Below are 26,920 nucleotides of genomic sequence, written 5' to 3' on the forward strand. Positions count from 1 at the left end.
AAGGCTACTTGAAGACTGGCACTATACTGAGACAGAATCAGATCTGGGCCTTCAGCTGGAGTAGAACTCAACTTCCTTCCAAGCCGTCCGCATCCAGGAGAACTGGTTCGAACCCGACCTTCATCTAGACATCAGTGTACATATATATACACTGTATCTCCTTAACAAAAATATACACTATTTTGATCCTGCCAGTACATTTTGGTCATGCAAAAAAAAGAAAAAAAGACAGACGGTACCAACTCAGCACATCATCAACAGGACTTTTAAACCATTACACAATAGATAAATTATAACTGTACCATCATACAGCATATGATTACAGATTAAGCTAATACTGTGCAAATACACATTTGAGCTGTACAAAAGTATTTTGTACTATTCTTGTTAATCTCAATTCACAAATCTTCAAAACTACACAAGACATTTTGAAAATATCACATCACATATGATGAAACAGCAAAAATATACATCTCTCAGGTCCCTGTCTTCTTCCTTGTCTTTTTGTGCATTTCATTTTTATGTTCTGCAATAGTGTCTCTGATTTGTCTACAGTACATGTTTAGATCATGAAAAAAAGCAATGACAATCATGGGATGGTAAAATGTAAAACTCATGATGACGTCTATCATGATAACGAGCTACCTTTTCAAAGTGCAAAGAGAGCAGGTTGAGTATGTGTAAGACCTGATGTCAGTATGTTACAATTGTCCATGCTTCTGTACCAGAGGAAATCTCACTGAGATAAGAATAAGAGCTCCTAACTTTTAAGGACTTTCTCTTTATTGATATAAAAGTGCAGGCACTATAAGAAATGTAGAACATCTCTGTCTTCAAGTAAGGTCAGTGTTAATGTTCTTCTCTTCCAACATTTGGTTGCGTTTGGACTGGATTCACCTTTAGGATAAGGTCCTCAGGACCTCATTTAAACATTTATGGATATTGGCAGGCTGGGAGGCCTGAGCACACTCGATCAGGCTGGGCCCCATCTGGGCGTAGAGGGCTTGGCACAGGTTGGCGGTAGCACCCCTCACGCTGCCGCCCCGGCCATGGATGGTGCCGCTGTGGGTAGAGGTGCCCAGGAGGTGCCACAGCAAGGGCAGCACTTTCTGCTCCACCATCTGGGGCTTGCGAGGGTAGAGCTCCGTCACAAGATCTGGAAATAATGAGAAGAAACAAGAGGTGGCCAGAATATAAACCAATTCGAGAGCCGAAGCTAAAACTGTGTTCTTAATTACCTGCAACCTTTTCGATAAGATCCACCTTTGCTTTGCCGTTTAAAAACTGGGCCTTGGTGCAGAAAGGCTGAAGAAGAAGTATGTTATCTGTCATGGAAACAAATAAAATCATGCAGTCAAATAAAGACAATTCTCCAAATAGACTGAGCCTCTAATTTCACCTTTACCAGAAATATTTGAATGCTCGTAATGAGTACCAAGATTTAAGATAAGTGCATTAATAGCTCCAATAGCAGCAGAAGAGATGGCGTTGTTCTTGGAGTTGAGGTGATTGTCCACGATTGCTGGGACCAGGATGTTGACCACTTGGGACAGGTTGTCTTTCAAGAAGTGGATAATTTTCTGTAGAGACTCAAGGGCATGCAGGTTGACCTTGCTGTTGGACTCCTGCAGCCTGGCCTTGAAGGCATCAAACACCTGGAAGAAGGGAAACCGGAGGGGGAAGAAGAAAAGAGTGAAAGTGAAAGAGAGATATTTCATAATGAAACTGAATTGTAATTGAAATTGAAAACCATGACAAAGCACATAAAGAAATGCTAAAACTAACCTGGAATATACTATTGATGACCATGTTGGGGTTGTGCTGGCAGTCGGCCACTAGCTGGTCGATTCCTTTGATCCTCTCTCTGAAGTCCTTTGAACCCAGCAGACCTGAGATCTGCTTGATGTATTCTGTCTTGTCTGCAATACTCTGAGATCTACAGCTGTAATGGCTGTTAGACTCCCTGTAGATGATGAAATACATCAAATGGTTTATAAAACCTGTGAGTAAAGTATGAATAGCTTCCATATGTATTATGCAGTTTGTGTATGTCTGCTTAAAAGGCTGAACTGAGTGTTTACACTGTTGTGCTGTTGATATTTACACCCACCTGTTGGTCTGGTTGAGTGGCTCTCTGGTGAGAGAAGAGGCCCTGACTGTACCACTGCCTGGGAGGGAGCGTCTACCCCTGGCTGACTGGGTGTCTTGGGGCATCTCACCAAGACCCTAAAAAAAGCCCCAAATAATCTCCAGGTAAGATGACAGTGAGACTTTTAGCAAAGTGGGGGGGGGGGGGGGGGGGGATTACTTTATTTGATAGGAACAGCTCTGAGTGACAGGGTATGTGGGAGAGAGGAGGTGACATGCAGCAAAGGGCTCGGTTTGCTGAGGTAAGGACTCTATATGGTACGTGCTCTACCCGGTGAGCTACCGGGGTGCCCAACTGTACCTTTGTCTTGAGAGTGAAGACGGTGTCTCTGACAGTTGGCAGGTCTTTGGTGGGGATATATTTCTCCAGGATCTTGTCAAAGTCATGGTGTGATGACAGGGACAGTAGCATCCGTCGCCCAAAGTACCTGTGGGTTGAATCAGTGTAATAGTGAGAATTCAGACGTTCAGAAGTGTAGATATTAACAGTGACTTCTCTTTGGCCTTGCAGATGTCAAGTCCATGAATCAGCTGCTAAGCAGGAGAAGCTACTCTTATTTTTCTTCAATGTTTTAAGATATCCATTTCAGTATCAGTAAATCATGCATCAACCAGAATGCCTGTGTATATATATCTTGCAATTTACTGTTGTAATGTACTGCATTACATCAAAACAAATGTCTACATGGGGAAACAAAATGTTACAAACACTTAAAATCCAAATCCAATAGACAACCACAACAAGAATGACCATGAGTTGAGTAAACACACCCCCTGATACTGTCAACAAAGTTTCGATTGCATTACATTGTCTATTTTTCTAGTCACTCAGTGGATTTCATGGCATGTGCCAACAATATGAAGCATCACTCATCTAATTTTCTATGATGGTTGACCAAACTTTCCTAAAAATCATGACAAAAAACGTCTTCTTCCAAAAATCTTTTGGAAAATGTATTATTTTGCATTTTCCCAACATTGAAGGCCTTGAATTTTCTGCAAAACAAGGATTATATGTGAATCGGCTGGTAGACCCAACCACTCTTTGTTTCATTCTTTGTAAAACACTTTGTAAAACAGAAAATATTAATGATTTTCACAAAAGTTCATTTGTGCAAACACAAAAGTTAAAATCAAATCTGTGTGTACACACATGAATGAGGCCCAATGGCTCCACATACCTGGCTTCCTGTGAGGAGTCTTGTGCAAGTTTGGTGACGGCTGGCAAGATTCTGTCTGTGAGATCTTTACCTCCTGACAGAAGACGGGCAGCACCAACCTTCTCTACCAGATTAGCCAGATGTTGGGCGGTGCATTTTCTCACCACTGCGTTGAGGTGACTATCAGTAGAGGGGAAACCAATTCAGCAATCAAAGATTGAAATAACTACCCGCAAAAATTCAAAATTGTCAGTGTGGTGAAACAGCACTTCACTGTGTGTGTATGTTGACATTCACACTGACCTGAGACCCCCAGAGAGTAAAGCACTGATGCAGCGAGTGGGTGTGCAGTGTTGCACCATGCAGTCCAGTGCTGCGTCCACATCCTGCCTAATGAAAGCGTTACTCTCCCCAGCCTTCTGCAGCAAAGCTTTAACTGTCGCTTCCAGCTCCTGGTCCATTGCCTTCTGCAGGTGGGTGTACAGGTCCCCCAGCGTACACACTGCCACCCTGGACACACCCGACCGCAGGTTCTTCACCTGAATGAGATGGACATTATTAATACCTCATGGGAAACAGTCCAGGATCACTCCAGCATCAAGCAACAGGAGATATAGATATTACACAGATATTAATGTGTATACTGGTAATTACCAAGACACTGAGGAATGAAAGTGATCTGCAAAATCAGACATCAATATAGAAAATCAGGAGCGAAGCAGTTTCAAGTTCAGATGGAAGAGACCAGCAAAATGATGTGGGAGTGTTATACAACAAGTTATACTACCTCTTGAATGAGGGACAGGCAGACATCATGAAGCCTGCCTTGGAGTGTGTCTGAGTGGTAGTGAGCCAGACTGCGCAAGAACGTCAGACCCTCGATCTTCTTCTCCCTGAAGTAAAAGAGAAGAAAAAAAGACACAGTTGGTAACCATTTTTTCTTGACCAGACCTTCTTCAAATTTAAAGATATGGTTCCTGTTGAGTATGATGTATGCTGATAGTGGCTGTTTTTGTTCCTCTAAAAAAAAGGTATATACATGTATATGTAATGATTACACCACAAATATCATACCACCTGCAAGTGCACTTTTCTATTCTATTCTATATTTTATTTATCAGTATGATGGATCAAAAGTATTCTCCTCCGCTGCAGTGCAGTTGGGATACTGCGATAACATGCAAGTGTTTCTCACCATTCTTCGGAGCTCAGCAGGTTGAAGCTCTGCGTCAGTGCCAGGTCAGGCTTGGAAAACGGACACAGCTCCGGAGGCTCTGAGAGGTTTTTCTTGTGGCCCATAGTACCAGGGGACAGCTCATCTAGATGGTCCGTCAGACACCACACGACACACAGACACACAGATTCGGTCTCATGTTACATCTCTATCAGTCTGAAAACAAGCAGTGTGTGTGGGTGGCGGTGCATTAACAGTAGGCTGTCAAAACAAAGCATTGTGGCACCAAAGCATCTTATTCACCCATGCTCTGGTGGCTCTGACAGTCTAATTAATGTTCCAACAGTTTCTATAAACAAAGACCTGTTAAAACACTGGTTCATCTATTTATAATGCGGTGGAATTCTGCTACATTGCGAGCCAACGGACCAACTAACAAATTATATATAATACTAAGCAACATAATAAAAGATGTCTCTGGTTGTTTAAAAAACAGATGACTGAGCTTGATGCAGCAGGTACACCAAATCTTGTTGGATCAACCAACCTGAGCTGTGGGACAGCGACAGTCTGGTTCTGCTGAGGCTAGGGGCCCTCCTAAGACGGGACAGGTTTTTGGGGTTGGGGGGCACTGTGGGGGGGCTCGGCTGGTGGGGAAGAGCGAAGCACTTGATGGGGCTTTGGGCTCCTGGTGGGCTGACAGGACTGGTGGGGCTGATAGGGGACTCGTCAGAGAGATGGTCTGCTTTGGTGGAGGTCAGTGTGCTGCCGTTCAGATGCAGATCTACATCAGAGAAAATCAACATTTCAAATCTCTGGCTGCAAACATTATGTGCTGTATTTATGAATGATTTCATTTCTTTAAAATAACATGAGGATAAAATAAAATACAACACAGCGAGATCCAAGGGGGTAGTAAGGTAGAGAAGCTGAGAAGGTGCTTGAATCTGAAAAAGTAAAACTAGCTAGAATTTAAACTCCACAGTGTGAAGAAATATTAATGTAAGCAAAATAAAAACAGTTGGTTAAGTTTTCCAAATGTTTTTCTTGCCTTTGATGATTAATGCTCTATTCTCCTCCGTGGGCGAGTCAGACAGCATCTGTCTGACTCGGTGGCGAATTTTGTCTCGTGTGTGGTCCACTTGACTGAACTGTCCCTCTTGCTGATCCAGAGACTGCAGCCGCATCTTATCCCGGCTAAACCTTGCATTCTTCACCCTCTGCTGCACATACATTGGTAGAAAACAAACCAGGTGGGACTTTGGTAACTGGAAACTTTGTATGACGTACTATGATTTACCACTGGACAAAGTGTTACTAACCTTAACCTCATCTGGACGTGGGCTGTCATCACTGTCTCGGTGACTGCCAGACAGAGCATGGCTGTAGATGCCTGCTGAGGGATCAGTGGGGGGTTTGGCTACAGGATCACCCTGCTCAAGTGACAAGGCGACTCCTGGACGGCTGGAGGACACTGCAGTGCCAAACATGCCTAAGAAGCATGAGGGGGAAGTTTGTAGATAACTTAAATATATTATCAGAGAGGCGGACATCAAATCTTCTCAACTGCGAGAATAATTACAAATGACATCTATTTACACTCAAATTAAGATCTGACCTCTTCCAATGACTCCTTCAGGCATATCTGTGGCTGGTGAGTTCCTGCTGCTGTGGCTCTGAGATCCTTAGAGTCAAAGGAGAGTAAGACTGGTGGTTTAATTATTTAAGCACACAAAATATCATTACAAGATAAATCCAGGAAAAAGATCTGTTGTGTTTGATATCAACACTGACGGACCTTTGGCAGGCTTCAGAGCTCTGACTGATTCACGGAAGGCTGATTTGACCAACGGAGGGGACGGTCCTGTCGTCTCCTCCTCAGTTTTGATTGATCCATTGGAGTAAGTGACTCTCTGGCCAACAACACCCACCTCAGACGACAGTTCGTTTCTCTGAGACAATCCTTGAAATAAAACAGAAAACAAAGATAATAAGGTAAACTAGACAAAAACCAGATTGGACAAAACCATTTAATCCCTTTTATACCTTGAAGGCTGCTGAAGTCCATGGACACAGAAGACCTCAGTTTTGCAGAAGGCACTCTTGCAATGCGAGGTTTCATTCCTGGAGAGGCAGAGTTCCTGTGACTGTCGACAGATGTGACAAGTGAGAAATGATGCTGGAAATCTGCTTAGCACTGTTCAACACATTGTCAAACAACACCAGATGGGTACCATGTTACCACTGCTTTAACTTGTCAACAGGTGCTTGAGCTGACTAATGTCCCCACATACTGTGATCCTCATTACAAATGAAGCATAAACCAATCTGAATAATAAACGAAATAATGCATTCTCTGAAAACATGTTAAACAGTATCTTTGTGCTTGTGTTTACACAGGACATGTATAAATACAACAATTACGAGTCTACGCACAGACAGACACCATGCACAGTGATGGCGGGACTTCAAAAACATTATATGCACAATGTGGATATTTTACCTGGTTTTGATGACATTGACGCTGGAATTGGCGTCCGAGTTCAGACTGGAAAGACCACTCTCACTGGCTGAGGTGGTAAGCATTGGAGAGGTGTGTGATGGTGAGTCCAGACCCAGGTCCAGCCTCACAGCTGAGTCAGGGCTGTCTGGATCTGAACTGCTGAGGCTCACTTTGGCCCTCTTCTTGGCAGCACTGTTGCGCAATGAGCGCAGTGAGTTCAGCATCTGTGAGCAAAACACAAATTAGCGCATGTAAGCATGGAGAGGAAAATACTACTAATGGAGCCAAACTTCAACCCCCTGGACTAGCAGACTATGCCCTTATGCCTTTGGTTGTACAGTATCTATAGTACCCAAAATACTTTTCCTGTTTCTTTAAAGACTCTTAGTTGCTGAGGTTGCAAGTTTGAACTTGCAGTGTCCAGTATTTTCTAAGGAAAAAACAGACAGTTTGCTGACCTCCTGCATGTCCAGAGGATCATCCTCTTGAGATTCTAGCACTGCATTGATGTTATCAGGGTCCAGATGAAGGTCCCTTTCTATCTGCTGAGTCTGTGGGCTGCCTGGAAGATTGGACCTCTGGTCATTATGGGACTGGACATGCTCTGCTGTAGGGACAACTGGCGAGATAGACAGGGTTGCCCTGGTGCTGCTCAGAGCCCGGCGGAACGACGAAGTGGAAGAAGAACTCACGAGGGAGGCACGGAGAGGCCGGGGAGAGCATCTGCTAGAGAGATGGTCTCCTGCAGGGGGTAGAACAGGGAGGATAAAACAAACAGATGATACAAAGAGGCCACAACATTTTTACATTCAGCTGACAGCTCACGTGACTACTTGGGTCTTTTTACTAGATTACCCTTTGCTGTTGTGTCTCTCCAGGGGCTGGTGTCTCGCTGCTGAGGGCTGTTGTCTCTCTTGTTGGGCCAGGTGTTGGACATCGAGAGGGAGGAGTCTGCATGACGGCGGGACAGTGTTGGAGTAAGCATGCCTCCTGGGAGTGTAGCCAGTGGGTAGGAGGGAAGTAGGAAGGAGCCGGATGTGGTGGGGTTCGAGGGGAGGGAAAACGTGCGCTCAACACTGGGGTTCCTTGAGAGCATGCGTCCCTTGGGTGCCACTGTGAGACAGGGTATTCACACGTCAGGAACCTTAAACTGAGTACATACAAGGTAGCAAGGTGGAATTTAAAAAAGGGCTTAAGTTCTTTGTTATTTTGTCATTTTAAAAGGGACATTTGACATTTTTGAAAAATGAAAAGATCCTTTTGAGGTAATGACTCCTTACCAACATCTGGGTCAGAGAAGTTGGTGGTTTTAAAGATGTCGGCATCTAAGTTGAGGCTTCCACTTCTTCTGAGGCGTGCAGGGGATGCCCTCCTTCTGGAGGATTGTGGCTTCTGAGGCTCTGCAGAACCTAGATGGAAAGTATATTTTGCTATTCACACTATAAACATGGTTGCACAATACTAACTAACTTACTTGACAGTAACAACCCCACCGTAAATCTATGATTTTAAAAGTGTATTGTCTAAAAAGTATTGTAACTTTAGTTAATATACTACTTTACTTTAATTTTTTATGCTGCTTCTAGTATTGAGTTCTACTATTTCCAGGGTCTTCTAAAACCTTATTTAATACATAATTTAATGTCTGTGCCTGACTGAACCTTTGGCTGAGATACTTCTTCTTGAACAGTCCTTAAATTCAGATATAATAAACTGATCTTGACTGAAGATTGAAGGTATTGGTATACTGATTAGACTGGTGATTACATTGTTTGCTTAACTGGGGTGGTAAACATTTCTGGCAAGCTTTGCTTTGCAGCCATAAATTCAAAAAGTTTCAAGTCCAGTCTTGCCTGTGAGAACAGAGTGTTCGGACACACAGAGGCTATGTAGCTCCTCTACATAGTGTGTCACACATAGCTGCAGCCATAAAAAAAACTGCACACAACTGATTTTTATAAAGGTATGGAAAAAGAGACTGCATTCAAATATTATCAGCACATCTCCTACACTTGTAATCTTCATTTAAGGATTACCACAAGCATATGTTCAGATTACATAAAATATAGTGGCAGCATTGGAAGTGAGTGTAATCCCTGTGTAAATAGTCAGAATTAAACAGCCCAACATAAGATTCACTGAACATTTTGAAAACACAACATTTTGGCAAGAATAACTGAGTAGGCAACCATGGCTTTTGCTTTCATTCCAATTATTGCACAAAATCTGGCCATTCCACACCATCTGGCTTCTTTTTACTGCTAGTGCTCAAACTGATGAGTAGTCAGCAGCTGGCAGGTCATTTTTAAAACACTGACAAGCTGCTATAAACCTACGACCCCATGCTACAGTTACAGCGGCAGTAACACCACACATTGGCTTGGCTTGACTTTATATTGCAGTCGGCTTATTGCAAGAGCTTCAAGATATTCACCCAGAGTATAAATCTCATGTAGTAGGACTTTTTACAACATTTTCTTACCTGTGTAAGCTTGAGTGGCATTTACGGGTGAATAATACTCTCACAATTAGCCTGGCCCACTGCGACATGCTCTGAAACTGTTTACTGAAATGTGCAAGGGTAAAAGTTGTTCCATAGAGAGCTTACAGTGTATCTGACAAGGTAAACATAACTATTATTATTTTCTTGGTTGGTGAGTAGTGTAGTGTAATGGTCTTTTTTGGTATGTTGTGAGACTGGTATGATGTATCTGCCTGGCAACCGTGCTCATCACAGGGCTTTTGGTGACATGTGGTATGGTGACTCCTCTGACTCAGCATGCTAATCCAATTTAAAGCCGCTCTAATTTGAGTCCAGCTGAAGTTGACCATGACAACCACTCAACTGTACTTGTCACCTCATATGGGATGAATGTGAGTGTAATGTTGAGAGAAGGAAGTATTGGCACTTACTGAAACTGGGGATGTAGGTCTCCGGACTCAGCTTCCTGGACAGGGGAAGGAAATCCTCACTGGCCACCTATTACAAGGCAGAGAATTATTTTCTTTAATAGTAACAAAAGAGGATTAAGTTCAAACAATTAACGTAAAGCAATCCTTAAACAAACAAGAGTCTAAGTGTAATTCCATCCACTGCCCTGAACAAAGGGATGCAGCAGATACTCGGCCAGCTCAGACAAGAGACACTGGCGTTGAGTGGATCAACTGTAAAACAGACTTAACTGAATGTACATGACGTCTAACTGTTCTCATGAAACTTTAACAGCCAAACTGCAACCTGTGAAATCATAGTCTACGATAAATTAATCAAGTAGAGAGAGAATTATGACAGATTTTTTCCATCAGTGCATGCGTCTCAGCTTTCTAGAGAGAGAGAGAGAGAGAGTGAGAGAGAGAGAGAGAGAGAGAGAGAGAGTTGCTGAGGTTGGTCCCACTGCCTACAATCTGATCAACACTCATTGTGGAGCACTTGGTGTGATTGCAATCAACACTAGAGCAGTAAGTAAGCAATGTTTTACAAGCATAACCTCGTGATATTACCAATTATGTTTCACGCCCCCCTTGGTAAATGTGCTGTGTGGCAATGGGGTTGCTGGGAAACAGACACTGCTATAAACAGAAGGTGTTTCAAATAGAGGCTCTAAGCTGGATAATAGTCTCCAGAACAAAATATGGTCAATTAATACCTCATGAAACAAAGCCACTCATCTCAGCCAATGGACATTATTAGAATAGAGCTGATAGAAGCTCATGTTTAACAAACCATTCTAGTTTGTTAGCTAATCAAATATGATATAGTATGTATCCCACATTACAGCCTTTAACAACAGAGTGGTAGGTTGGCCCGGATTGTTACAAGGCTTATTCTCAAGACAATGGATGCTCATCTTTGTAGCGACACTGTCACTGTGCAGGGAAATGAGTCACCTACTGTATTTCTTCCAGAAATAGTGTCAATGACCCTGAAGTGCTCTGAGATTTTACCCATCTATTCCTCTCTCTGTTTATAATGAATTGAGAGCCAGCATATTCAATGATACAATCCAGCCCATTGTTACCCTGCCAACAGATGCAGGTTGATTGCCAATAATGTAAAAAAAAAACACATATCAAGCATTATGAGTTTAGACAATATGTTCCCAAGGATGCATTCATGACAATCATACACACAAGCAGAGGTTGATTGAAGAGGACACTGCAGAACCCTACAGTATGGAGTAAGATATACTCGGTCCCTCTCGGCTGCACTCCATCCATACTGCATCATGACAGATATATATTATTATTATACTATATTTAGGTTTTTTTCTCCCTGAACGCTCTGCCATCTCTAAGATTTCTTCAGTCTTTTGGACTGGTGCCTTTGTATGTGACTCAGCTTGCTCAAACAACAATGACAACAAGAAGTGTAAAATTCTAATAGTAGACAAATTAATTAATTCTTATTTATAATTAATTAAATTAATTAATTCTTAATGAGGTTTAGCTTTATCAATCCTATGTAAACTAAGCAAGATTAAAGGGAAGCACACAAATATAACCACTCCTCTCATGCTGCCTGCACTTGCTGACTGATTGGGAGCAAATCAACATTACTGCCTGGCCACTGAGGTGCTCTGTAATTTCAAAGTCAATACGGACAAACCTTCTGGAAATCCTCTGTACAGGCAGCAACAAATGACTGATTAAGCCCTAATTGCTTTGGATTATTTTTAGAAAAAAAAAAGGTGAACACTGCTTGTTGAGTCAATAGCTGCTTCATTAATGTCAATCAATGACAACTAAAAGGACAAAATTTCCATCCGTTATCAAGTAAACTAACCTATAACACACCAGAATATCCCTCTAAACTGTGTGTCTTATTTTGATAGGGAATAACAGTTAGTAAAACATGTGCTAAATCTGGGGATGTTCCCAGATTACTTAATTATCACAGGAGGTAAATGAGAATATGGCAAGTCGACAGCGTTGATGGACCCCACCTGTTCAGAGCACTTTCCATTAGGGGTACCACACTGCTGGTCATTCTCAGTGGATGAGAAGCTCGACATCTCCCAGGGTAGTTTGTTCTTCCCTTTACCCGCGCTGACAATCCTCCTTTGAAGTGGAAGGTCATCAGTGAGGGAGCCCAAGCTGCCATAGCCATAAAGTTGGTCGCAGTCTGGTTCAGTTCTGTGGCTCCTGGCACTGCTTATCCGCCCTCCGTTCATCACCCAGTCCAGATCAGCTCCAGAACCATACTGTGGGGAGCACCGCTGTCCTGGTTTGGGCACAATCAAGCCATACTCCACTATACCCTCTGAGGAGAGTTTTGGCAGGACGTGCCTTGCTCGTCTCGCCTGTACAGCTGCCATAAGACCCTCTGCATCCTCATTGAGTTCAACCATGTCCACAGCTTTCATTAGAGGCTGCCTTTTCCCTGTGTCAAGGCAATAGTCAAAAACAGCAAACAGCTCAAGGGCGGCATGACGAACCTTCTTTTTGCTGTCTGCCAGGTATGGTGCTACCTCAAAACAAAGCTTGGGGATGTTGAAATCTTTCCTAGGATGAGTGAGCATAGCTGCCATAATGATGTTAAGGACATCTTCCCGAACCCTTGAATTCTTGTGTTTCAAGTTGCCAATGACATGATCCAATATTTGTTGTGGTGCAACAGTTTTCATCAGCTGTCGAAACACATTCATGTATTCATTTCTGGTGACGGTGCGAGTGTCCCCTAGGGCCTTCAGAGCCACTAAGACTATCTGTTTGAAATATTTGTCTACACCTGTATCTAGCGTCTGAATGAGTAAGTTTAAAACTTGTAAGGTGCCATACAATACTTTAAAATTACTGTCATCCAGAAGTCGTGGGAGAAAATTGATGAACTCCTCAACACTGCCAGATGGGACTGATTTCATGTCCACTTCTGAGAGGATGTGCTTGAGCTCCTCCACCCCATTTGTGCGATTTTGGTAATTCTTCAAGTCCAGAAGCTGCTGGTGTAGCTCCTGGGAGATCAATCCAGGTATCATTATGGATGGTCTTGTGGATGTGGTCAAATTTGAGAATCCAAAAAAGCAAACACAATCCTGTGAGGACAATAATATTCCTCCTCATTACTTCCTGCTTTCATCCTGAGTGGTTGGTGATGGAAAACCACTCTCCTGTTTGTCAAGCTGTGAATGCAAAACATAAGACAATTAACAATAAATTCCCATTTGCTTATAGTGAAGTGGATACAGTGAGGAGCAAAAGGCTCGGTAATGATGTATACAAACATGTTACAACACAGCCACATAACAGTAACGTACATATTCTAACTGACGGAGTGTCTTATTGCTCCTCAACACCATGATCGATCACTACGTTAGATTCGAGCGAATGGACACAACCACTTGTGGCTGTCAGGCACGGTAGATACCAGCAGAATGATTGAGAAAACCTTTGCTGCTGAAATGTTACGTTACAATATTATCTGCTATTGTAACATTACTTACTATGAAGTGTGTCGATTAGAGCTTTAGCCACTTATACGATACTAAGTAATGCCTTCAATGGGCTTACAATCAATCCCTGACTACACGGTAACCGTTAAGCAGCCAACATTAGTTAGCTAACATTGCGTAGAATCATAGCTAACTGCTACACCGTTCAAACGGCGCTAAGCTAATTCGCTACTCCGCTAATTGTGTTAGTAGTTAGTGCTGGCTGACTGGGCTAGCAAAGTTAGAAAAACAGCAAGAAAACAGACCTTGCATTTCCCCTGGTCCTCTTCGGTGACGCTCGACGAGACTATCTAATGTTACGTCGTTCAAATGTCCATGTCATGCTGCGGCAGCTACAGTTCTCTAAGTGCAGACATATTCCCTGGTTGTTTTAGCTGGTGTCTTGGGTGTTAAATGTTTGGAAGCCACAGAGGTATTCTCATAGAGAGGAGCCCACACACACTCTCTCTCTCTCTCTCACACACACACACACACCGAGGCAGGCAGCAAAATGGCGAATACATGTCGCAAACTGAGCGCTTCCATGGTGACGCGAGTTCCAGGCTCCTCCAGACGGTATCATCATCATAGAGCTGCAGCGTAGACTGTGATGAAAAGTGAATCAAACAGAGTGGAAATTTTCAAATATAACAGGACCTAAACTACGTGTAACATGCATATCCGTAATGATCGATGTGTACACTGTTTTTTAATTGAATAAATAAAGAATATAACATAAATAGCACTTTTTGTATTCTCAAATATACTTTGTGTACAAAATGCTATCCAGGGTTGCACCCATGTTGTGGGACACTTATGAGGTTCACATTTACTATAAAATAGTTACTTATGCTTAACATGCTTTTAACAATGACATTAACAATAAAAATAGTATAGTTACTGTTCTGCAAGTACTGTACTTGAACACTTTTGATGTACTTACTTTTCTATAAATGTATGCAACCCTAACGCCACCCACTACCCAACACCTGGATCAGCTACAACAGTAAAATGCTGGTGACAAATTAAAGCATGTGTAATCATTTAATTAAATATATAACACTGACATTGGCAAATAACCTTCACACACAATAACAATCTACATACGGATATGAGAGTATTATATTAAGACAGATTAAAAAAACAACCTGTCCTTTTAAGTTTATTTTCTACATTTACAGAAGTTAAGTTGTGGAGATGGAGAGCTTTTACTATTATAAAATGTTTATACACACACTAATACAGCGGTGTGTGTGTGTGTGTGTGTGTGTGTGTGCTTTGTTGTTATCAAAAAGGTATGGAGTGGACCGAGCTCTCTCACTTCTGCCGAGGCTGATTAAGACAGGCTATACAGTAGCTGTGATTATGACTATAGCCATAGGATGACATCTTTGGTTGTTGCTGTCGCTGTGATCGTGGCTGTAGCCATGGCTGCTTTGGTTGCGGCGCGTCACATCATCTCTCCTTTTTGTAGTATCTGCAGTGTTTCCCTAAACTGGCAGTGTGTTACAGCTAGACTGGACCAACACACTAGCTGTTTCTGTTATCAGGGGGAGCGCAAAACTTATTGCGAGGTAAATAAATAATTCTCCACGTGACCCTTGGGGAGCTCCATAAGGTCTTCAGAATAACGATTTTTATTTCCTCTAAAAATACTGGTAGAGTTCACTGTCATTGTTACTAATTTTCTCGGCTTGTCAGTTACTGACATGAACGTCTTGTAAATAGCTGTGAATGCCGTTTTATTTTGAAACCAGCGGAAGTGGGTGTGCTGCTCTAATAGCTCGTTATTATAAGAGCTCATCTCTAGCTTTGTGGCTAGGTTGGCAGTCGGTTGTTTTCCTGATAGCCGCCCGGGGTTCCCAGTCGTCGCCGCTGAACTCCGCCACTGCATAAATCGGTCATTACAGCGGCACACCAGACGGACTTTAGGTTACAGGTTTGTTTTCCTTTATTTGACGATATACAAATGTTATCTGACAGCTAGCTATAACGTCACGTTTTGTATCTGTCAGCCATGTTACTGTATATCAATCAATGATGCAGCTAGCCACAGTAACCGTGTTTATTTTTAGCAGCTAACCTTCGCTGACTGCAGTGCAATGAAACAGAGATATAGGCACTGTGTATTTGCTGGAGTCGAGCATTGTTGACAATACGATGGTGACATGAATGCCGATGTTATTATAAATGTGATATCCGTGGACATTTGCTTTTGCAAAATCCAAGCTGTTGATGGGGTTTACAGTATGTTAGCTAGCGCACTATTAGCTGTCTGCTGATGTAAAGCTAAGAGGTAGCTGACGAGTTATGATCTGGCCATGTCCCCCGTTCGGAAATTAAGACAAGGCCCTAGTCAACAACTAACAGTTGACGTTATTGTGACTGAATGTCATAAAGCGTAAATGCATCAGCAGTATATAGGCAGTTGGCTTGAGGTTAACCTAAAATGTGTATGCTGTCTAGCCAGTACGGTTGGGTAACTTTAAGCAGCGTTAGCACTGGATTAAGAAGATCATGCTTCTTTAGCTTGCCTCACAGTAGACTGCTAACAGCAGGTCGAAATCACTACTGCATTAAAACATCCCTGAATGCATCATACTGCCAGGCATGTTTCCTTTACGCGTGCTGTAATTACGTCATGTTGCACCGGCCCATGTTTTGTTGACTTTTCAGGCTTGTAGTCTCGGGGACAAGATGACAACTGGTTAATTTTCTGGATTTACAGTATTTCCATTGGTCGTTGGTCACATGTCAGTTAATCAGAAAATTTCACTGAATCACTAGCCATTACAAAATGTCAACACTGCACTCATATGTGGATTCCTGCTCTCAGATGGACCAGCAGGACCAGTCCTATATGTTTGCCAGTCTGAAACGGCCTCACTCAGAGCAGCTGCTGCAAGGCCTCCAGCTCTTGCGGCAGGATCACGAACTATGTGACATTGTCCTACGTGTGGGTGATGCCAAGATCCATGCCCACAAAGTAGTGCTGGCCAGCATCAGCCCTTACTTCAAGGCCATGTTCACGGGTAACCTGTCGGAGAAGGAGACGTCCGAGGTGGAATTCCAGTGTATTGATGAGACTGCTTTGCAGGTATGCTTGGAGCCAGCAGACACTTTATTAACTGTACTGATTAACTGCTGTACAGTAGGTATTGTTTATGTGACTCTTTTACTCTCTCTCTTCTAGGCCATTGTCGAGTATGCCTACACTGGCACAGTGTTTATCTCCCAGGAAACAGTGGAATCTCTGCTGCCGGCTGCCAACTTACTCCAGGTTAAACTAGTACTTAAGGAGTGCTGCTCCTTCTTAGAGAGCCAGCTGGATGCTGGGAACTGTATAGGCATCTCTCGCTTTGCAGAGACGTATGGCTGTCATGATCTGTGCCTGGCTGCAACTAAGTTCATCTGTGAGAACTTCGAGGAAGTTTGTCAGACAGAGGAGTTTTTTGAACTGACGAGGGCTGAGCTGGATGAAATTGTGTCCAATGACTGCCTTAAGGTGGTCACAGAGGAGACTGTATTTTACGCCCTGGAATCGTGGATCAAATATGATGTAACTGAGAGACAGCAGCATCTGGCTCAGCTGCTGCACTGTGTTCGCCTTCCACTCCTCAGCGTCAAATTTCTCACTCGCCTGTATGAAGCCAACCACCTTATACGAGATGACCACGCATGCAAGCACCTGCTCAATGAGGCCCTCAAATATCATTTTATGCCTGAGCACCGGCTCTCCTATCAGACTGTGTTGTCGGCACGGCCCAGGTGTGCCCCGAAGGTGCTGCTTGCAGTAGGAGGCAAGGCTGGACTGTTTGCAACATTAGAAAGGTAATGATGATGATAATGTCTTGAAGATAATTTTAAGCAATATTGAAAAGTCAGCTTTCCAAAACGTCTGTATTGTCTACGCCTTATTTATGGTATGTGTTTAAAAACAAACTATCTGTCTTCCTCTTGCAGCATGGAAATGTATTTCCCTCAGACAGATTCATGGATAGGACTGGCCCCTCTCAGTGTACCCCGATATGAATTTGGAGTGGCAGTGCTGGACCACAAGGTGTATGTAGTGGGAGGCATCGCCACACACATGAGACAGGGCATTAGCTATCGAAGGCACGAGAGCACAGTGGAGAGCTGGGACCCCGAAAGCAACACCTGGTCCTCGGTGGAGCGCATGGCCGAGTGCCGCAGCACACTCGGGGTGGTGGTCCTGACTGGCGAGCTTTATGCCCTTGGAGGCTATGACGGCCAGTATTACCTCCAGTCGGTGGAGAAATATGTCCCCAAGCTGAAGGAGTGGCAGCCCGTGGCCCCTATGACAAAGTCCCGCAGCTGCTTTGCCACGGCAGTGCTGGATGGCATGGTGTATGCTATTGGAGGCTATGGCCCAGCCCATATGAACAGGTACCACCACTGAGAGTTGATATTATCTTTTTTTGTTTAATCTGTGGAAACATTCTGGATGTTGTGGAATGTAGAATTTTGAGTAATGTGTGCTAATTTATCTGATCGACTCATGAACTGTGTGTGAAAGTGCCAAAACTAAGACTCATTTGTGTGTATAAATACTGAATAGCAAAAGATTAAATCCCTGTAAAATTCAGACAGTAGCAAGTTTAATGGTTAGATTACATGAAGATCAATAACTATCTTGTTCAGTAGATTACCCAATAATTAACAAGGCATTGAATCATATATATGGTAACATCTTCCATTGAAGTTTCTGTATAATGTGAAGACTGCAGAAAGCCACATAGGAGCAAAACATGCATCTAACCTTTCTTTGCTCCTACAAATGACATTTGACATTAGTAACATACATGGTGGTGCTCTACCACACCTTTTTTTTTAATAGTCTTTTGATCTCTCAGTGAAAAGCTCCTAGCTCTTGTAGACCTCCTAACCTGACTTTCTCTCTCAAGGTCTTGTTAGTTATTTAATAGAACTGGCAATCAAGTGAAGGATGTCAAGTGTTGCTGAGAAAATGGCCAGGGCCCTGTTAGTGAGTGAAGAGCAGTGATAACAGAAGTGGTGGCTGAAGTTTCATTGAGAGGGTGCCTGACTGTGTGCTGCTGGTTAGACCTCTGTTGTTGCTGTGGGTCTCTAGAGAGCAGTGTCTCTGTTGCTGGTTTCCTTGACTCCCGAAACCCCTCAGGAGAATGTGTTTGGACAGAGAATCTTTGGGGACTATTTTTTTTCTTTCCCCAATGGCTTATATGTCCTTGCATACTGCAAAACAATCCCAGATTGCCAGTGTTCCAGTCGCTGTCAGGGGGTTCATTTGACTCTTGTCAAATCTGCTAATTCACCACTGCCATTGGTGGCCTCATTACTAGTTGCATCAGGTGTTTTTGCATGTTGTAGACAAATAACTACAAATTACAATACTTCAGACAATTTTCTGTTATGCTTTCTGTTGTTTCAGTTATGCCTGTCTAGTATAAAAATCCACTTGCCGAGTTCCTTGAAACTTGCTAACAATGGGTAAATCATTACAACATTCAGCTGGGGGTCTGTTGAGGAATTGCAGGGGGCTGTGAGCTTGGATCAATTTATATTTGGACGTTTTAACCATTGTATGTTTTGTTAACTGTGCTGCATCTGCTCCGCACAGTGTGGAGCGGTACGACCCCAGCAAGGATGCCTGGGAAATGGTAGCCCCCATGGCAGATAAGAGGATCAACTTCGGGGTAGGCGTCATGCTCGGCTTCATATTCGTGGTGGGCGGACACAACGGAGTGTCGCACCTGTCCAGCATTGAGAGGTATGATCCACATCAGAACCAGTGGACAGCCTGTCGGCCAATGAATGAACCTCGCACTGGTGAGTATACATCATGTCTTGGCTACAGCCACTAATTGTAGGATTTAGAAATGCATGTAATTGGCTACATATGACCGTGACATCATCTTGCAGGTGTGGGCTCTGCCATCGTGGACAACTACCTCTATGTGGTGGGAGGTCACTCCGGTTCATCCTACCTGAACACAGTCCAGCGCTATGACCCTATCTCAGACAGCTGGTTGGACTCGAGTGGCATGATGTATTGCCGTTGCAACTTTGGTCTGACTGCCCTTTGACCCATGGCCCAGTCTGCTAGGACCCAATAAGAGAACTTAGACACAAAGACGTTTCTTTTTTGTTGTCTCCTCCTCCTTCCCCACATTCAACCTCCAGGTGCAGAAAAGAGAAGCACTGCAGAGAAGCGCTGCACACCGACGGGAACACCAGAGGAGAGAGAGCCTTCTGGGTGGATGGATGTGCTGGGCTAGCTGGCTGGCTAGTGGGGGACCCCAGACATGGCTGCAGAGATGAGAAAGAGCTGCAAAGTTGTGCAGAAGTGAGAGGAAGACGATTGCACGGCTGTTGTCACGGGCACGAGGAGACGACCGCTCTACTGCTGCTGCTGGACCACAATGAGGACTCTGAGCCATTTCCCAGAGGATTGTGGGAGAAAACTTGTCACTTTTGTTAAAAATTATGTTAGCAGACATTGTTTTTTCTTGTTTTCCTTCATGCCATTAATTGTGTTTAACACACTAATCTTATTTTTTTTAATTTTATTTCCCTGCTGCAACTGGAACCACGTGTTCAAATTTTGTAGAACACTGCAGTTTGCTGGTGTATTTGTATGAGTATGTGGTTGTTGGCCATGTAGTGTGTATGTCTGTGTGTATGCTCGAGGGGTACATGCATGTCAGATAGGATTGTTTGTTTTGTTACTTGTCCGCGTGCAGAACTGATGCTCAGGCTCAGCGACGCAGGAGTTCTGCATCAAAATCAGTGCTTCACGAAAAAGAGAAAAGTTGGAATCTTTATATTTTCTCAAAAAGGGCTGCCTTTTTCTCTCTTGTAAATAGTTTAAATGAAATATATAGATATGAATATATCCTCTAGTGCATTGCCTGTAAATGTTTTTCTGCACTGGGTCACTAGTGTGTGTGTGTGTGTGCGCGTGTGCGTGGATGTGTGTGTAGTTTGATTCCAAGGGTCAGTGTAGAGGTGAACGACAAATTCTCCTGAGAGTCTTTGCCACTAGTCTCTGCTTCATCCTCGGAGCCATTTAAAAAACCCCATGTTCTAGCTTCTGTTACATCTTCCTAGAGGTCAGGTCATGCACTTGCTACTCTTCACAATAGTTCACTTGATTACATCGACCTTGGCCCTCTTTTCACCCTTTGGTCTGTACACAATACCAACTGGTGCTATATTTAGGATTCAGGATTCAGCCGTTTGTCTGTGTTGCCTCACACAAGTAGGTCAACCTCTGTTCAGCCTCTGCTACATTACTGCGTTAGATGCTAGTTATTTGATTATGTGCATTTAAATGCGTAAAAATTGAATGGCCCCCAACCATGCAATAAAATAAAATCTTAAAATCCTGGATGGCATTCCCCTCCCCTCACATTGTCCCTGTTGCAGGATATGAGCATGCTTTGTTGTCGTCTCAATGCCTGTTCCCAGTGCAATGTCACTCTCTTAGCTAAGACTTTTCTGCCTGTGATTGGGCCTGACACCTGCTCTTTGCACTCACCAACTCACCACACAAACATGTGATCCTCATATAGCCAAGGTCTTGATGGCAAGCTCAGGTGTGAGGTAATTCGTTCACAGCTTCATGTGAAGTGCCAAAAACATGACCCCTTTTTTTGTGTCTTTCCCACCTCCAGTGCTAGAAACAGCTTCCCTCGTGTGCCACAATTGAAACATTTTTATTCTCGTCCTTATTGCTAATGTATTAGCATTGCATTCTTCCATGCTGTCATATGGAGATGGATGATAAAGCACCAAGGGCTGTGCTAGCCAACTCAGGCCATGTTGCCACTGTCACCAGTCCTGTGTCCTGGGAGAGAAACCAGAGTGCTCCCCTGGGTGTGTCTGACTCCAGGCTGGCTGAGGGTGTCACTCTGTGCAGCCTCGGGAAAGGCTAACAGACAGGTCAAGCAATGCACGGCAATAGCAGGGGCACTAGACTAGGAAAGGCTAGGTGTGGTGTGTCTTGTTGAGTCGCTGTTGATGTTCAAGTCTAGTTTGAGTTGCTTTGTGCACTGATGTTTGCACACAAGTGAACTTTAACCAAGCTCTGCATTGCACTTACCAAACTATTTGATACATATTGTAATTTGTACATATGTTTTAATTTAGAACAATGGCATTTAGATAATGCAATAAGACTTCTGTTCTTTCTGTGGATGAGTATGTTTTTTGTTTGTCTCTTCAAAAAGCCAAGGCATCTCATATTGCTGTAACAGAACCCCACATGGCATGTCTGTCGAATCACACCGTTGGCTGGTAATGTGGACGTGTAATGAAACATCAAAAATGGTACCATTGACTTTGTATCATCATACAAGACATCTCGTGTTGTCATTTTGTTGTGCATGCTGGTTCACTTTTTACAAGGCTTAAGTTTATTTAGGCAGATTCAGATGGATTGCTCACGATGTATACACCGTTTTTAAAAACAAAAAAACAATTTAGCTGTTTTCACCACATATAAGTCTTGTAAACACAAGACAGGACGTGCTCTTCCACTTTACCCTTGTACACTAAACTTGATATGTTTGTAAAATGATTACGGAGACCATCACTACAGACGAGAACTTAAATGACATTTGGTGAGACATTTAGTTTGTTGCAGATTGTTTGCATCATCATATAAAGTACTTTCCTTTCGATTTCTGCTTTACTTTGAAAGAGTAACGCAACCCAAGCATATTCCTGCAAATATTTTATTTCATTTTAGAAGGATGTGAATGACTTTTATTTATGATTATAATGTGTATTGTTTATGTTCTGCAACCTGGTTTTTGTTTGCTAATTCTGCTGTCTATTGTACTAGACTTTGTTAGTCACTGAACAGCCACGGCACAAATCACGCAGGCGTAATTATGTGCTGCTGCCATGACTCATCCAGCATTGATGTTATATACAATGTCATGATTTCTGAGGTGTATAGAAACTACTACTTTTAATGAATTTTTGGGAGGCGCTGATGAAAATCTGCAAACGTGAATCTGCAAAAAGAAGGGATGTTAAAATTTGGTTTGTACCCATTTTTATTATGGCCTAACCAATGTCATGTTTTTGCCACCACTCTCACCAAAGTGCTTGTTCAAAGAAAGCAGATGGATGACTAACACCTGGTCTGCAATGGACTACCACTCTAATGTTTGTGTCTGAAAGAAAAATCCTTTGAAACTGATGTCAATGTTAGCCAAATGACCACTCTGCTTCTTTTACATTTCCCGTTGTGTGTCTGGAGTAAGGTGACGATCTTGAATTTTATATCCTGTGGATTAATACTGGAAGTACAAGATAACCTTAGGTGTAGAAACAGTAGCTTTTCACATTTTATCATGTTTTGATTGAAGACATTTTACATACATTTTAGTCCGTTTGTGTGGTGCAGTTGTACCCAGTTTAAAATAAATGCCTGCCTTAAAAGGTACCGTCTGCTTTTATGTGGCTCTTGTTAAACCCATCCATGCAATGGAACAAAATAAATCCATACAAGTGTAGTACAAAATATTTGTATTTGCATTATAAAGACAGTCTCTGGGTAGAAAAACAGCAATTAAAAACTCATCATGATCAAGGATTTATACTCGCCAGGATTCACTTTCCTTGGGAGAGGCACTGTGTGATACCAGTTATTATCTGAAGTTAAAAAGTATTAAAAAACCATGTAAAACACATTTCCTGTGTTGGCGACTGCAGTGTGTGCTGACTTAAGAGTGTAATAATGCTTGAATTCAAGGTATCAGTATGGACATGCTGCCAGGTCAGTGTCCTGGAAGCCACACAGGTAATATTTAAGCTTGTAGTGTAAAGAAAAGAGATAATTCAGACTGCCCTCAACCTTTATATAACTTAAGAACTTTGTATTTTAACATTCACTCATTGGATTAAATGCTTTCTTCCAACTGAAACATCTTCAAAAACAAGACATTAACCTGACATGGGACTTTGGCCTTGTTTGGTTGTTTCTTGTCCTCAGACCACAGTGCAAACAGAAAAAGCACCAGTTTATTTTTAGGAAAGGGCTGATATGCATAAATGTAAAATGAAACAGACACAATTGTACACTTGCAATTTGGATAGAAATGTCATATACAGTCCGTGTCATAATAGCAAATGCACCCTCACAGTGCAGTATGCGTCAGTTAACTGTATATGCATACAAAGTGCATTATTCACTGATATTGTCATGTATGCATATCAACCCAGAACTATTATAGTCCATTATATTCTTGGATTCCAAGCATGCCCAAAGAGAAGTGATTTCCATTTTGCACAGTAAGCTGTCTGCAAGCATTCAGGTGACATAGCGCATGTGTCATTCAGCACTCTTGCAGCTTACAGAGGAAGCAACAGCTGACAGGAATTCATTAAGAAAAAACAAATGATGCGATAGGTAGAGAAACATGATTACAGTACGGTAACGCCATCCACAGGGTCATGACAAAATAATCATAGGAAGGGTGGATGAACGCTTGCACTCTCGTGTTTGGTGTGACTCCTCGCTCATCGGCGTGTCCGCTTGCGATAACATGAGTTCACTTGTCGGAGGCGCGGATGTAGACCAGAGAGGACAGCAGCAGGAGCTCCGGTGGCTTGTGTAACAGGATCAGATTGTCACTCCTCAGGCCGTCATAGTGCATCCAGCAACCGTCTATCTGGAAGGCTGCAGAGTAGTGGTGCTCCTCCCTGTTGAAGAGTGTGGCGCCCTCTAGTAAGTACCTGAGGAGAGTGAAGAGTTTAGAGTTGATTCAATACCACTTCCTCTATACAGTCCAGGAAACTCAAAATAAGAGCATAAATAATAGTGAGAACATATTTTTCTCTTTGGTCTGGGACAAAGATTTCTAAAACAAATGAAACAAGTGTATGTAAATTTAATTAGCCAGTTTTCTAATTTCGTGTCTTTAAAGTGAGTAATATTTCTAAAATTAGCTTCCTTTTCGTTTACCGATGTGGAAAATGTCATCCAGCTCTTATCACAGTTTTCCTGCCTCAGTTCTCAACTTGCACAAACAAAACACAGCAGCTAAGATTCTTTCTGTAACAGAAAAACTGGATGCATTTTAGTAGTTTTACATAAGCCCTTGTCTGACTTTATAGACTGATTTTTAGTATCCTACAGATCATGACAGATGGCTATGGCACCTAAAATATTGTAAATCCATCTTAACTCCATTGTAGCTCTTCACAATGTAGATTAAAAAACAGGCAATTTGTTCCTTGATATCATGGCTACTAGACTTGAAATGAAACTTAAATGTAACTGAGAAAATGTTTAAGGACATGCTTTGATGTAATATGTCACACATAGTTCTCTTTTTATGGCTTACTACTGTCTTTAATTATTTTTATATCTCTGCTTAATTGCTGGAGACATGGTTATGCGCCCAAGCCATGATATTGTGGGTCAGCACAGTGACTTCCTGCTGTGAGGCTTGCACCACTGTGTGGCTAAAGCACGGTACTGTATACCAAGCCAATGGAAACACACTGTGGAAAGCTCCTTACCTGTGCTGGCAGAGAGCCACATGGTAAGGAACATAGGACAATTCCTCTGACTTCCACTGCTGCATGTTGAGAATAACAAAGGGTGGGGGTCCATGGCAGAAAACCCTCTGAGAGAACTCCCTTAGACCATCACACCTGTTAAAAAAAACAGATAATCAACTTGTCAAGGAGTAAGACTGAGCCGAATTAGACGAGGAGCATCCTCCCTGTGTCTCACCCTAGTTCTGAGCAGAGCAGGAGCTTTGAGCAGAAGAACTCGTCCACGGCAGACTGAATGGGGTCTCTGTGAGGCAGCTCATGTGGAGGGCTGGAGGAATATCAGAGAGAAATCATAAGAAATGGAAATCACGTAAACCATCCAACAACAGTTAACTAGGACTGACCTACTTTGTGAGAAGAAGTTTGGCATGTGAAGGGGTGAATTGAAATTTTATGGTGGAGCTGTACACCAGCTGCCCTGAACCACTGATATTTCAAGTGGAGACAAGGACTTCCTACTGAGACAAAGTCCATAAGGACATTTGATAATTGTAACATTTGATACAGAACAACACTAGATAAAGACAGCTGTTGGCGAAACGCTGTCCTAAGTCCTGACACATAGAATCTCTGCTACTGTTCACAGGGTAAAACTGGGAAAAGTTGCATCAACTTCACTTTGTAGCATCAGGATATTACACTGACATTACGTCTGTGTGCAGTATACCTGATGTTGATTGTAGTCTTGATGAACTCCTGGAAGCGGGCTGGGCAGCACCAGTTGGTGCACAGACTCTCCTGCATAGTGGACATGAGGTTCTCCAGGTTCTCTGTGAAGTTCTCATGCTCATTACCAAACAGATCAATCTCCAGGGCTGCCTGGTGGATCTCAGAGCGGTACTGTCTTTTAGACATCCTGTCCCAGATCCACAGCATCTTTACCGTGGTGTAGTCACAGGAGTCCATCAGGTAGAGGAAATGCTCCACAAACTGCTTGCCCAGGAAGACGGCCAGCTCCCTGGGAAAGCCCTGGTTGTCCCGCAGAATCACATAAAGGATCATGAGGAAGCCATCAATGGTGCAGGTGTTTTTTAGGTTGATTTTGACGTAGAGAGGGGTGCATGATATGGCCTTCCGCCCTGCCTTAATGGAAAAGACGCCACCCCACGGGAGCACAGGCCTCCAGAAGGAGCGGTCCTCTTCGTCATTGTTGTTGATGGAGGCACGAATTTCTTCAAACAGCGTCTTAGACCTGAAGAGACATAAGCATATGAGTTAGCAGAGGATTAGCCAGAGCTGGTTTGAATGTGGGTGAGGTTTAGTTTGTCGCATTGATGGATTTGGGTTGTATAACTTGGAGAGACGGCGGCTTTACAAACGTTAACAGAGGCTATGCAAATATATGTAAGTTAGCTTGCAATAACAAAACAAGCGGCGCGGTGACGAGTAACATCCAATTGTCCTCCAGGGAATTGACAGAGCCCAAAATCTTGCTGGCTTAACAAATTAGCAGCTGCTATTAAGTTACCTTTCGAAGAGGAGATTGTTCTCGGTGTTTGAAATGAGCGTTTGGAGGTCTTCGGTGTCGCTCAAAACACAGAATCTACTCTCCATAGCTCTCTGTATTTCTTCATGTCTTGCATCGGACTTCTAGCCAGATATCTAAGTATAGTATTTTCTAGCACTTTCTAACGAGTATCGGAATGATGACACTTTTGTAAGCATCAAAACAATCCCGATCAAACGTCAAATTGGGCCCATATGAAACGCTGCTGTTTTTTTGACGGATAATCCAAACGGTGTGTAAATACTGTGCTGCCCTCTGTTGATTCTCAGCGTAATTACGTCCTCTGAAGTCCCGCCCATTTCCCCACCCTCTCGTGGGTGGCTTAGCAGAACTGGGGATGTTATTGGTTATGAGGTTTTACTGGTATATTATATTAGCTATATGATTGGCTGTCAGGGTTGACAGTTTGTCGATAGTCCAGCCCTT

The 26,920-nt window shown here is 42.9% G+C and overlaps 3 protein-coding genes across 3 annotated transcripts; 1 reads left to right on the plus strand and 2 right to left on the minus strand.

The window, feature by feature from the left end:
- Positions 1-848: 848 nt before the first annotated feature.
- Positions 849-12,960, minus strand: LOC139297628 (TOG array regulator of axonemal microtubules protein 1). Its single transcript, XM_070920376.1, has 22 exons — positions 11,929-12,960; positions 9,899-9,965; positions 8,266-8,394; positions 7,841-8,098; positions 7,444-7,727; positions 6,986-7,209; positions 6,529-6,629; positions 6,281-6,445; positions 6,101-6,166; positions 5,805-5,974; positions 5,534-5,705; positions 5,030-5,266; positions 4,504-4,627; positions 4,096-4,201; positions 3,612-3,847; positions 3,330-3,488; positions 2,450-2,576; positions 2,111-2,226; positions 1,786-1,963; positions 1,436-1,655; positions 1,239-1,325; positions 849-1,156 (listed from the first exon to the last, which is right to left on the minus strand). The coding sequence occupies exons 1-22, from the start codon at positions 12,958-12,960 to the stop codon at positions 900-902; spliced, it is 4,515 nt and encodes a 1,504-aa protein (XP_070776477.1). The 3' UTR covers positions 849-899.
- Positions 12,961-15,292: 2,332 nt separating this feature from the next.
- Positions 15,293-19,496, plus strand: LOC139298026 (kelch-like protein 28). The gene is made up of 6 exons (XM_070920844.1): positions 15,293-15,352; positions 16,250-16,510; positions 16,607-17,244; positions 17,377-17,820; positions 19,031-19,239; positions 19,333-19,496. Exons 2-6 carry the CDS (start codon positions 16,250-16,252, stop codon positions 19,494-19,496), a joined length of 1,716 nt encoding a protein of 571 aa, XP_070776945.1. The 5' UTR covers positions 15,293-15,352.
- Positions 19,497-23,975: 4,479 nt separating this feature from the next.
- On the minus strand, positions 23,976-26,678 carry dorip1 (dopamine receptor interacting protein 1). The gene is made up of 5 exons (XM_070921017.1): positions 26,456-26,678; positions 25,655-26,179; positions 25,166-25,255; positions 24,949-25,083; positions 23,976-24,159 (listed from the first exon to the last, which is right to left on the minus strand). The coding sequence occupies exons 1-5, from the start codon at positions 26,539-26,541 to the stop codon at positions 23,976-23,978; spliced, it is 1,020 nt and encodes a 339-aa protein (XP_070777118.1). The 5' UTR covers positions 26,542-26,678.
- Between the last annotated feature and the right edge of the window lie 242 nt (positions 26,679-26,920).

This window comes from Enoplosus armatus, chromosome 15, assembly GCF_043641665.1.
Source record: "Enoplosus armatus isolate fEnoArm2 chromosome 15, fEnoArm2.hap1, whole genome shotgun sequence".
Taxonomy (NCBI): domain Eukaryota; kingdom Metazoa; phylum Chordata; class Actinopteri; order Centrarchiformes; family Enoplosidae; genus Enoplosus; species Enoplosus armatus.